Here is a 12,671-nt window from a genome sequence, read left to right on the forward strand (position 1 = left end):
TTCAGGGGGTCAAAGACGACTGAGACACGAAAGAGAGCTTTTCTTGGGCTCTGGATTCAAACAGACAAGACTGGTGCACTCGTACCAAGGCAGAATATAAGTTGTTGCTCCGCCACCCTGAGGGTGCAGTCATCAACTAGGAGCAACTTCGCACCATCTTCCACAAGTCTGACTTACCAGTCAGCAAGCATTTTAATTCTTCATTCCCAGTCCTGTTCCGCCGTGTCGATCCGTGGACTCCTCTTATGCCAAGATGAGCTATTCTGTCTGGGTACCCTCCAATCTGATGGCATGAACATCAATTTCCACTCAGGAGAACAAATTACCGTCACCCTCCTCTATGCCTCACTCTGACCTTGTACTTCTCACCTTCCTCCACTCCTCCCGGAACCCTCCTCCTACCCTCTCTCTGGTCCACCCTCCTTCCTATAAGATTCTTTATTCTCCAGCCCACCCTTTCTTGACATTCCCTACCCACCCGGCATCAGCTTCCAGCTCGCCTCTTCCTCTCCCCCACCATATTTCTATTCTGGCATCTTCCCCCGTGCTTCTCTGCCCTGCAGAAGGCTTTCTGCCAAAAAACGCCGTCTGTTTATGATTTTCTACAGATGCTGCCTGAGGTGCTGCGTTCCTGCAGCGTTTTGTGTGAGTCGCTTTGGATTTCCAGCATTTGCAGACTTTCACCTGTTTGTTCCAGAAATCGCCATCGGCGACCAGGCGCACACATGCGCATGCGTAAGGGTCGCAGGGGTTTCGCGCGTGCGCACGGTGGACAAAAGGCTCGGTGACTCGGCGGCAGGTAGGAGCGGGGATCCGGGCGGATTATTATCGGTACCGGCGTCCGAACCTCGACCGGCCACACTTTTCCTCCGCATCCCGGGACAGTCCAAGTGCTTACCCCTCTCTCTACGCGGGCTCCGGGGAACTTGCTGCTGAGGAGCGCAGACGCTGGAGCCGTGGCGGATAGATGGGTCTCTTCTTCGTGTCGGTTTCTGGGTAAAGAGGCAGCCATTGATGACATGGCCAGCGTTTTCCCCGTTAGTCCGTAGGCCGTATTTGGAATCGCAAGGGGAGGAAAGGGGAGTAGATGGATCACTCGGGCACCACCGAGCACTGAGGAGCTGACCTTCCAGTCAATGAAAATGTCAGTTTTTACTGTATGAAAAGAAGGAAACAAAATCCTTACATCAGCTTTAGTCCTTGTGGAAATCACCTTTGTTCCATCTTGATCTGGACCTTTCTACCTGTGAGAACATGTTTAGTACCATTCGTTTTGGGTACATAATGATACCAATTACCTTTGGTCTGGGTGCCAAGTGACCTGTAGCGTTCTCATCACAAATATGCCACACTCCAATGAGAACAAGGACTGCCCTCCCCATCATGTTCATTGGCATTGCCTCTGATGGGCTCTCCACCGTCAATCACCTGTGCGGAGGGGCAGAGTAATTTGAAACTCTCCAGGGTTTGCCATGTAACATCACATGCTCTTTGTAGTGCTGTCGTACATGACCAGAACTTGAAATAATACCAATGTTTTCTCTAATTTATTTTTCTCAGAACGTATGGACCGAGTATTTGTCTGAAAGTTAAATGTTTAAACATCATGAAAACAGCACGGCATCAACAAAACACCAGCTGTGCAGCAGCAAAGGCTGTTTGTGTGGGAACATTTCAGTTACTGCGCAGCTCAGAATAATATGGGACAGAGAATAATACTAATGGAAGGAATCAGCCTGAGCTAAGTCACAGATTGAAATTCCCATTCTCACACAGACAGGAAAACTGTTGGGGAATTAGATGGACAGACCAGTTGCCGGCATCATGAGCAGTTGGAAGGAGAGTTTTTCCCCCAACTTGGGTTGATCCTCGCTGTAACAGTGTGATGTCAGAGTTCAGAAAGGAGATTAAAATTATTTCATAATATATCGGCTGTGAAAATTAATCAGATACAGGAGCAGAATGAGGTCGTTTGGCCCATCGAGTCTGCTCCACCATTTCATTACAGCTGATCCATTTCCATCTCAGCCGCACTTTCCTGCCTTCTCCCCATATCCCTTCCTGCCCTAACTAATCAAGAATCCATCACCCTCTTCCCAAAAATAGACCCAATTACTTGGACTCCAGAGCAACTCATAGCAGCAAATCCCACAGAGTCACCACACTCCAGTTAAAGAAATTCCTCCTCATCTCCATTCTGAAAGAACAAAGCTCGATTTTGATGCTGCGTCCACTGGTTTTCGACTCCCCCACTCTTGTCAACATACTCTCCACATCCACTCTATCGAGACTTTTCAATGTTCGATAGATTTCAATGAGGGCCCCTTCATTATTCTGAACTCCAGTGAGTAGAGGCCCCGAGCATTCAAATGTTCTTCATCAGACAAACCTTATGAATCCTGAAATATTTTTGTAAATTTCCTTTGAACGCTCTGCAATGTAAGTACATCTGTTCTACTTAAGGGGCCTGAATCTGCTCTCAACAGTCCAAGTGAGGCCACACTTTATAAATACTCAACATCACATCCTTGCTTTTATATTCTCCTACTCTTCAACATTATTTCCTCTCTATTGAGAAAACAGTCTGCACTCTCATTGCCTCTAACAAAGTGGATGACCATACACTTCTCTGAATGATGACTTTCACTCATTGATGTCTTTTGTAAATCTTTTTTACAGGTTAGAAATGACAAAAATTGTGTACGGGAATTTTAAACAGAACAACATGTCAGTTTGCTGTCTCTGCCCAGATATTTAAGGAGTTACTAGATACTTAACAATGTACCACTGTTGATCCTTGGAGATGAAGAATTTTGTCATCACAGCTGGAAAAGTGCTTTGTGTCTGAAATGAAGATTTCTGTTGTAACTCACTGAAATCCACTGGAACCGGGGAGCTGAGAACACACCAGCATTTGTTCACTGGAGATCAGTTCTTCAACTACATTGATTGTGCAAGGGGTTTACTACATCTGATATTTGATTTATGAATTGACAAAGAACTGTGGGAAGGGATTCACTCTTCACTCACTCATCTCACCTGCATGCACAACAGCGAGTTCACACTGATAAGATGTCGTTCACCTGCGCTGATTGTGGGAAGGGATTCCCTCGGTCATCCAGCCTACTGACACACCAGCGAGTTCACACTGGTGAGAAGCCGTTCACCTGCTCAGACTGTGGGAAGGGATTCACTCAGTCATCGCAACTGCGGAGACACCAGTCACTTCACACTGGGGAGAAGCCATTCGCCTGCTCAGACTGTGGGAAGGGATTCACTTGGTCATCTGAACTGAAGATACATCAGCGAACTCACACTGGGGAGAGGCCATTCACCTGTTCAGACTGTGGGAAAGGGTTTATTCGGTCATCTCAACTGAAGGTACATCAGCGAGTTCACACTGGGGAGAGGCCGTTCACCTGCTCAGTCTGTGGGAAAGGATACACTCATTCATCTGTACTGAAGGTGCATCAGAGAATTCACACTGGGGAGAGGCCGTTCACCTGCTCAGACTGTGGGAAGAAATTCACTGACTCATCCAGGCTACAGGCCCACCAGCGAGTTCATACTGGAGAGAGGCCGTTCACCTGTTCAGACTGTGGGAAGGCATTTACTCGGTCATCTCAAGTGATGGTACATCAGCGGATTCACACTGGGGAGAGGCCATTTTCCTGCTCTGAATGTGGGAAGAGATTTATTCATTTATCTGACCTGCAGGTGCACCAGCAAGTCCACACTGGAGAGAGGCCGTTCACCTGCTCAGATTGTGGGAAGGCATTTACTCGGTCAGTTGAACTGAAGACACATCAGCGAATTCACACTGGGGAGAGGCTGTTCATCTGCTCAGACTGTGGGAAAGGGTTTATTCGGTCATATCAACTGAAGGTGCATCAACGAGTTCACACTGGGGAGAGACCGTTCACCTGCTCAGACTGTGGAAGGGGATTTATTCAGTCATCTCAACTGATGATACATCAGCGTATTCACACTGGGGAGAGACCGTACGCCTGTTCTGATTGTGGAAAGAGATTCAGTCAGTCATCTGACTTACAGACACACCGACGAGTCCACACTGGAGAAAGGCCATTTTCCTGCTCCCAATGTGGGAAGAGATTCTCTCAGTCATCCCACCTTGTGACGCACTACCGAGTTCACACTGGGGAAACTGTTTAAACAGGCGACAGGCTACAGGCTGGATATTTCACCATCACAGTTGCTGAATCAAGTTCAAAAGTGACTGTTGGTGCCGAACTCGGCAATAACTGCTGCTATTTAACAAACCCAGTTCTGCACTCTGGTCACTGGGCGTGGGAGGTATTCCTCGGCTAATGTTCCCGTTTAATGGGACTGGAGTTTAATGGTTTGGATCTGTGACGCAGAAATCAGTTCTAATTTAAATCCTGTCCACACCTACAGAATCTCCTTTCTCTCCCCAGAATATCATCTCTTATAACTGCCACAAGGCCAAAATGTACACTTCCCTATCAGAGTGGACAGTGCTGCCGGCCTTTCTGTTACTTCCATGCCCCAATGGATCAACTCCCACCCACTCAGCAGTATCCAACAAGGTGTTCTGTTGAGGAGACCGCCCACAGGACAGCCCTGCACTGTCTTCCTAATGACCCTTACCTCTGCTGGTGGTCACGCTTCTCCCGTCCGAAGCTTGTACTCTGGGTGTGGCCATCTCTTCAGATGTTTCATTGATAGTATCTTCAGGCTCCCGAATGATCCTGAGTACATCCAACTCCCTGAACCAGTCAGTCCGGCGCTGTGATTGGGTGCACTTACTGCAAATAGTCATCGGAAAACTGTCGGATGTCCAGAGTTCCCACATCTGACTGGGGGAGCATCCCATCCTGACTGCTCTGCACCAAAATACACCACTGTCTGAATGAATTAACATATGCAAGAAAACATCGAACGTGAATGGGTCAATGACAGTGGAAGTATAGTTTTCAACTGTCTGTGTTTTTGCCATGAGGTCGAAGGAATAGAGGCTGCCATTTTGTGAAGCTGCTCTGTAACCCCCATTCTGTGAACTGATTGCTATGGGATAACCTGATCAGATCAACTTTACACAAGAAGTTACTGGTATTCCCATTGTAAGCCTGAAATCACTCTCACATAATCTGTGTATTATGTACACTGTCAGGTCTGCAGAAGCAATCTCGTTATCTCTGAACCTGAAGTCTCTCTGAGATAAGGTGTGTATTACGTACAGTGGCAGTTCTGCAGAAGGAATCTCGATATTTCTGCTGAGAGTCTGAGCGACACAGTTTGTCTGTTTGGAACCATAGTGGAGGAGAACAAAAGAAATTACCTTTGGCATGAAGTTGTTTAGCCCTTGGACTACATCCAATGGAAATCTGTTAGTCATCAGCCTGATGGACCTCAGCCAACAAGAATGAGACGCGTCTTCTGAACTGATAAGAGTTATTGCAAATGTTTCAAATAAGACTTGGTTCAAAACAAGTAAAGAGTTTCAAATGCAAAGGTGTGATAACTCCTGAGACTAACTATCACAAGGAAGAACCCCCAAGGAAGGGAGTGGAGAAGAAATGATCGATCATTTGGATACAGTGGGATCTCCTGTTTCAGTGTTGTGAATTTGAGAAGTGGTCAGGGTGTGTATTAGTACAGAGGGAGCAGTGGTATTCATGTTTTAAGATGTTAGCCTGGGGTCAACGTAGTTATTTTGTTGTTTGTGTAGGAAAAATAAAATGCGAGCTGTCATTAATTACGAGTTGCCTGGTGAGTTTCCAAACTGATCTCAGTTGATGAACAGTGAACATATTTTCGCGCCCTGGGTGAACTCGAAAAGAAAGAAAAGTGGTCTGGGACCCTGGTGACGAGTTGAACCACACAGTAGGTTAGGATATTAAAATGTGAAAGCGAAAGGACAGGCAGAACCCAGGGATTCAGAGGATTTCAGAGATTACTTTCATGGTTAATTATGAAGGAACTGGTCAGATTATGAGGAGTGGTTAGAAAAGTTTGACAGCCAAGGGTCCGGGACTGTGGAGAAAGAATTGTGAAAAGTAGTTAGTGAAAATAAATTAAAGAAATTACAGGGGATTAAAAATATTGTAATGTGATGTTTGTTGGATGATCCAATTGAAGTGAAGGGAGAAAAAACTGAAACTGGCGGAGGAATTGTGCAAGTGTAGGGAAGAGTTAGAAATTCTGACAGAGTAGGATCAGGGGAATTTGATCCACATGAGAACATGAGAACATTAACAAGAGAAAATGAGAAAACTGAAGAGGTGTATAAACAGGCGGATACAGAAGTAGAGAAAGGAAAAGTCAGGGTCGGGATTTACGGCTGTTGTGAATGTCATGAAGAAATCGGCAGATGAGAGGAAAGGCTGCGCTGATCGCAAGTGTTTAAGCAGATGGAAAATCTGCAAAGTGAACTCTCAGCTCGGAGAGGAGTGATATCTGCGAGGATTGACGATGATGGTGATGCAGATTGGGGTGAATTAACGTATGAAGAGACGCTTGTATCACACACCGGATTGCTTACTTCAGTCACCTGATGAGGTAATCGTAGCCTTTGGCCTGGGTCAGATATGGTCAGGTAGTGTCCAAATTTCATAGAGTGTTTCAACCCTTAACCTCTACACTGTTCAGCTGGTGGATCAGAAGTCAGGGCCAAGTCACTGCCCATATAACCATATAACCATATAACAATCACAGCACGGAAACAGGCCATCTTGGCCCTCCTAGTCCGTGCTGAACCCTTAATCTCACCTAGTCCCACCTACCCGCACTCAGCCCATAACCCTCCACTCCTTTCCTGTCCATTCCTCCCATCTGTTCCTGACCTCGAGCTCAACCCCTCTCTCCAGCTCCATACCCAGTATGGGGCTCTTTCTGCTCCCTCCCCCATCCTGCTTCCTTGTTGTTCTTTTCATCAAGGCCCAGCACAGACAGCAACCTCCATGCTGGCCGTGCTGGGAACCCACTACAGTCGATCTCCATGAGGAACAGCCACGTCCGCCATCCTTTGTCCCTGCACTCCGGGACTAACAGTGTCAAAGCCAGGATTACTGGGGAAGTGGCCCGCCTCCCAGCAGGTTTTTCCGAGAGTGGGTGCCCCAATGGTACCTGTAGTAATGGAGGGACTGCAGGACACACCAGAGCCGGGGGTGTGGGGCGTGTGTGACACGGTATTCTGACCCTTTGACGTGGCCCAATTGAGTGCTGGAGTGGTGAATGAGATGATTCTCGGAAACTTTTCCAGTGCATTCAGCAGACAGGATAGCTCACGGTTTGTATGAAACGGAGGAAGGGAAGCTAACCCTTCTTTGTCTAACTTCAGCTTTCCCTTCAGCCCTGCCGGAGGAACAGGCACCCTCCCAGGGGACACGGGGTGATGTTCAGAAGGCACCATTAGAAGCTGCTGGACTAATAGAGGTGACAGTGGGGGTTTTGCATAACTGCAGACAGTGAAAAGGAAGGAACCTTCTATATTTGTGATGAGGTTGTGGCCGGTTTTCTCGAATGTTTTTGGTCCTACTTTGGATACGCAGAATTTGACGCCGTGACAGAGTAGGAACTGGCCGAGGAACTTGGTATCGCACAGTACCGAGGAAAGCAGAAGGGTGTGTGAAATGATTGATCCATTCAAATCCCACACATGCTGAAGCATGGGCTCTCAGAAGGATGATGCGAATGAGGGAAAGGGAGTGAGGGAGAAAGGTACTGAGGAGGATAAGGGGAAACAGGGTTCGAAAACGACCCGATAACAGAACAAAGTTTGCAGTGGCAGAATGAAGGGAGAAGGGGGTGGGGATGGCCAATCAGGATGAGCTCAACAACGCCATCTAATGGCTGAGTAGTCAAAGACGTGGTTGGAATATCTACGTTCCCCCTGTTGTGAATACTGGATCCACAAAGAAATGATGCAATTCTGGACACGAAGTTTATTTTGGCATTGATTGCCCACAACCCAGGTGGGTTGGGACTTGTCAGCATGTAACGATGGCCTATTGCCCCAAGAAGGTCAATTGTGTTAATATAATGCCCATGGTGCTGACGAAAAGCCACGACTTGAATCCAGAGTTACCTACGGGGTCTCCAAGTTACATGTGTGTTCACCACATGGTCGGATGATGCAGCTGGACCCCTTGTTGAAACTAAAGTAGGAATCCGCCCCATAAAATTTCTTGTAGATGATAATAAGGTAGATGGCGTTGTGGAAAGCTTGTTTCAAAGCTTGCGGAGTGATTTCGGTCAGTTAGAAGAGTGGGCTGAACGATGGCAGATGGAGTTTAATGCTGATAAGTGTGAGATCCTATATTTGGGTAGGAATAATCCAAATAGGACATAAATGATAAATGGCAGGACATTGAGGAATGCAGTAGAACCTGTAGAACCAAGGAATAATGGTGCATAGTTCGCTGAAGGTGGAATCTCATGTGGATCGGGTGGTGAAGAAAGCTTTTGGTATGCTGGCCTTTATAAATCAGAGCATTGAGTAATGTTAAAATTGTGCAATGCATTAGTAAGGCCGAATTTGGAGCATTGTGTACAGTTCTGGTCTCCGAATTATAGGAAAGAAATCAACAAAATAGACAGAGAACAGAGCATATTTATTAGAATGTTACCTGGGTTTCAGCACCTTATTTACACGGAAAGGTTGAACAAGTTACGTCTTTATTCTTTGGAGCAGGGGTCAGCAACCTTTACCACTGAAAGAGCCACTTGGACCCGTTTCCCACAGAAAAGAAACCACTGGGAGCCGCAAAACCCGTTTGACATTTAAAATGAAATAACACTGCATACAAAGTTTTGTTTTGCCTTTATGCTATGTATAAACAAACTATAATGTGTTGCATTTATGAAATTGATGAACTCCTGCAGAGAAAACGAAATTACATTTCTGCATGCAACAAAAACATTTTGAACTCCGAAAAAAAGACGTTGGGTTGAAGGTTACTTTTAAGTAAAATACTCAACGTCTATTTGAGTCCTTCTTGTATTTATGAAAAACGCCAAACTTAAATTTGCCGCCAGCAGCAAACCAAAAATAACGTCAGCCAGCTGTCAACCTGAAAAATAAAAGGACTATTTCACTGAACAATGAAAACATATGAATATACGTAAAATAATAGGCAATTAAAATATTTATCATACTTGTTCAGGTTGACTCACACCTGACAATGCAGTCGTATTCAGTAGAGATGAATCGATGCTTAGGGGAGTGACCGGGAAGGATAATGTGTTTTTTTCCTCTCTGAACTCACAAAAGCGTTTCCCAAACGATGTTTGCATTGCGATGATTGCAGAATGTAAATACTCCGAATTTATCATGTCGTGACCTTGTTTGAACTCTCTCAAATTGGGGAAGTGAGACAATGTGCCTTTCTGTAAATCTCTGGCAAGCAACGTCAACTTGCGCTCGAATGCCAAAACATCCTCCAACATGTGCAGGGCTGTACGTCCTTTCCCCTGAAGAGCTGTGTTCAGCGTGTTCAGGTGCGCTGTCATGTCTACCATGAAGTGTAGCTTTTCCAGCCACTCTGGCTGTTCCAGCTCAGGAAAGTTGAGCCCTTTGCTGCCCAGGAAAGTTTTCACTTCTTCCAGACACGCGACAAAGCGTTTCAGCACCTTCCCTCTGGACAGCCAGCGATAAAAACACGTTGTAGCGGTGTCAGTAAACTGCAGTCAAAGATAGCTTTATTCGAACTAAACAGCCTTGCTTTTAAGCCTCCCTCAACCCACCCCCCATGGGCGCGGATGCTGCAAAAGACACGTACTCACAAACCCCCGTAGGCTATCTCCCTCAGCCTGAACACTGGCTAATTGTGAGCCGGTTCGGATGTGTCAGGAAATGGGTCGCCACAACGTCTTATTTAGATTGTACAAGATCACCATAATCTTCAAATTTAGAATTACATTTCAAAAACTAACAAACTAACATAAAATACATTTTAATTAAATACTGACCATGTAGCGGTGTGCTACACGCAGCGCTAAAATTACGACACGGAGTCGGTAACTGCAGTCGTAGGAAAAAACTTTATTCGAAAACTTCAGCCTCACTTTTAAGCCTCCCTCAACCTGCCCCCCATGGCGCAGAGGCTCCAAAGCTCTGTGCTCGCAAACCCCCGTAGACTATCTAATTGTGAGTCGGTTCAGATGTGCCAGGAAAAGGGTCGCCACAACCAATTATTTCCCAAAGCAACAGGGAGCCGCAGCACAGACGTAAAAGAGCCACATGTGGCTCCGGAGCCGCGGGTTGCCGACCCCCACTTTGGAGCATAGAGGTTTGAGTGGGGACTTGATAGAGGTATTTAAAATTATGAGGGGGATAGATAGAGGTGACGAGGATAGGCTTTTTCCATTGAGAGTAAGGGGGATTCAAACAAGAGGACATGATTTGAGAGTTAAGGGACAAAAGTTTAAGGGTAACACTAGGGGGTATTTCTTTACTCAGAGAGTGGTAGCTGTGTGGAATGAGCTTCCTGTAGAAGTAGAAATAGTAGTGTATATATATACATATGGTTAATAATGCAGGAGAGTCTCGAACCACCCTAAATTGGCTTTTAATGCAACACATTGGGAAACAGAAGATGCAGTTATTATGAATGAATTTACGTGACACTCACGTGTGGGAGTACCGTTGATATACATTCGAAACTTTGAGATTTTTTAATATATTTAATCTTGTAATGTGCTCAATAGACCCTGCATTATCCCAGATTGCTTTGCTGTATGCTAACTGAGGACGTGGAAGGAGGCGTGTGACTTTGGCTTCGAAGGACAAAAAATAAGATGATCAAAGTAAATATGTTATTATGACCTGAATTCACTTTTGTGTTGAAAATGCATTTTTGTGTCAGTCTCCCACGCAGCTGTATCCACCCCCACCCCCACGTTTCTTTGTAACGTGTGAAAGTGCACTGTTTATTTTAAGTTTTGCAATTATTTTGTGGCACGAAACAGCTGTGGAATTGGGGACAATATTTCTGTTGCGTTTTTATTTGTTTTTGTGCATTTCGTGCGGAAGAGGAGTTGTTGATGTTTTTTTCTTGGTTTCGAGGCTATATGGTGAAGAAGAATCACAGGATTGTGTACTGCATACATATTCTGATAATAAATATAATGAAATGAAGGAATGAAAGAATGATACAAACATGGATTTTTGTACTGTCTTGTGTGTGTGAGAGAGAGAGAGTGTTTGTGTGTGTGTGTGTGTGTGTGTGTGTGTGTGTGTGTGTGTGTGTGTGTGGGTGGGTGGGTGCGCGCGCGCGTGCGTGTGTGTTTCGTTGTGTTTCCTTATTTGTTTTCCATGTAATTGATATTAAGGACACCCGAATTCCACACTGGCAATGTGAAATCCTGGTTGAGCAGATGGAAATCCGTGCATCTGTATTCAGAGATAGATGCCTACATTTCAGGAGAAAGTTACTCATTGGTGTACCGTTACGTTTGGGAATTTGAAATTAACAATTTTGTTAAGACTGGAATAATTTGAGAGCAATCCTAAAAATTGCTTAACTAACAAGATATTTTTCTTTTATAGAACAGAAAAGATGTTCAAGACTTTTGACAACTTGGTTAGAGTCCCCCAAACACAAACTAATCCAAGAGTTCATACTCTCGAGGAGAATGATAATAGTAGGTGATTCAATACAATTTGACAAGCTACAATGACATAATTTACTTCAGTATAATGTTTCTCAATTGGCTCCATTGAAGTACATATTTAGAGTGGGAGAATATTGAATTGATAAGAAACCACTGAAGGTTCAGTCACCTTTGTTGGGACAAACTAATTCACACAAACAGTCCAAACATTGCACTAGTTAATTATTTAATCGCAATCTGTCACCACGGAGATTGCATCTGCCTGACGTAATTGGTTTGTAAATAATTTTAAAACAGCTATTTTTAAATCTGTTAAAATGTGTCCCTGTGGAGTCGCTAAATGGTATTAAAAACCGTAGGCATGGCTGCCTTTACATTTCATTCCAAGAGATCGCCTGTAGCACAGTGGGGACAGGTCATTGGACAGAGAAAATGCCGGCAATTTTGGATAGGTACAGAAGTGTGGAGAAAATACTGTACGTGTTCATCGCCGTCATTGGAGTTCCTGGTGAGTGAACAGAGCAATTCATGTCTGGTATTTCTGTGTGTTAACCATGTGAATCTGACAAGCTTCTAACTTGATGATCATTGTAGAAATATCCGTTAGAGATATTGATCCTGTCAGTTCAACACTCTGACTTTTCATATTTAATGACAAGCGGAGCTAAACTCCTGTCTCTCATCAAACTCACGGGATCGACTCGAACGTTGTTCTTGCCTTCAATGACACCCTGTCCGGAGTTGTCCCAGTGTGGGGACAGGCAGCTCTCCCGCAAGCTGTGACTGGGATGTGTTTACATTGTAAAGTTCACTGTTTCTGAGTTATCGATCAGAGAGAACCCCTGGTCCTGTGTTTCATGTCTCCCTGTGGAGTCTGTCACACTCGGATCTCACTGCCTGTCGGTCAATAATTGGGTCTGATCATCTGAACCAGGGTCCACGGATCTGCTGACGATAGTTATCGAATTGAACTGCGCTGTGGAATTAATCCATTAACGGAGCCGCTCAGCCTCAGGTTGCTCAGTTGTTCCTGCTTTCCCTCTGAGACGCGTCGTAAATTTTCACCAGGACACCTC

General features: G+C 45.1%; 1 protein-coding gene and 1 long non-coding RNA gene across 2 annotated transcripts; both read left to right on the plus strand.

Moving 5' to 3' along the window:
• The first annotated feature begins 744 nt into the window (after nt 1-744).
• LOC132385922 (uncharacterized) lies at nt 745-11,622 on the plus strand. Its single transcript, XR_009509338.1, has 3 exons — nt 745-799; nt 10,690-10,788; nt 11,531-11,622. It is a non-coding gene; the product is annotated as an uncharacterized LOC132385922 (long non-coding RNA).
• On the plus strand, nt 2,864-4,476 carry LOC132385916 (zinc finger protein 229-like). Its single transcript, XM_059958152.1, has one exon. The coding sequence runs from the start codon at nt 3,073-3,075 to the stop codon at nt 4,171-4,173; it is 1,101 nt and encodes a 366-aa protein (XP_059814135.1). The 5' UTR covers nt 2,864-3,072; the 3' UTR covers nt 4,174-4,476.
• Nucleotides 11,623-12,671: the final 1,049 nt, after the last annotated feature.

This window comes from Hypanus sabinus (genome assembly GCF_030144855.1).
Source record: "Hypanus sabinus isolate sHypSab1 chromosome X2 unlocalized genomic scaffold, sHypSab1.hap1 SUPER_X2_unloc_5, whole genome shotgun sequence".
Lineage (NCBI taxonomy): Eukaryota > Metazoa > Chordata > Chondrichthyes > Myliobatiformes > Dasyatidae > Hypanus > Hypanus sabinus.

Bases quoted from the DNA above. Each gene is read 5' to 3' on its own strand.
- LOC132385916 (XM_059958152.1), top strand. From the start codon at position 3,073: ATGTCGTTCACCTGCGCTGATTGTGGGAAGGGATTCCCTCGGTCATCC.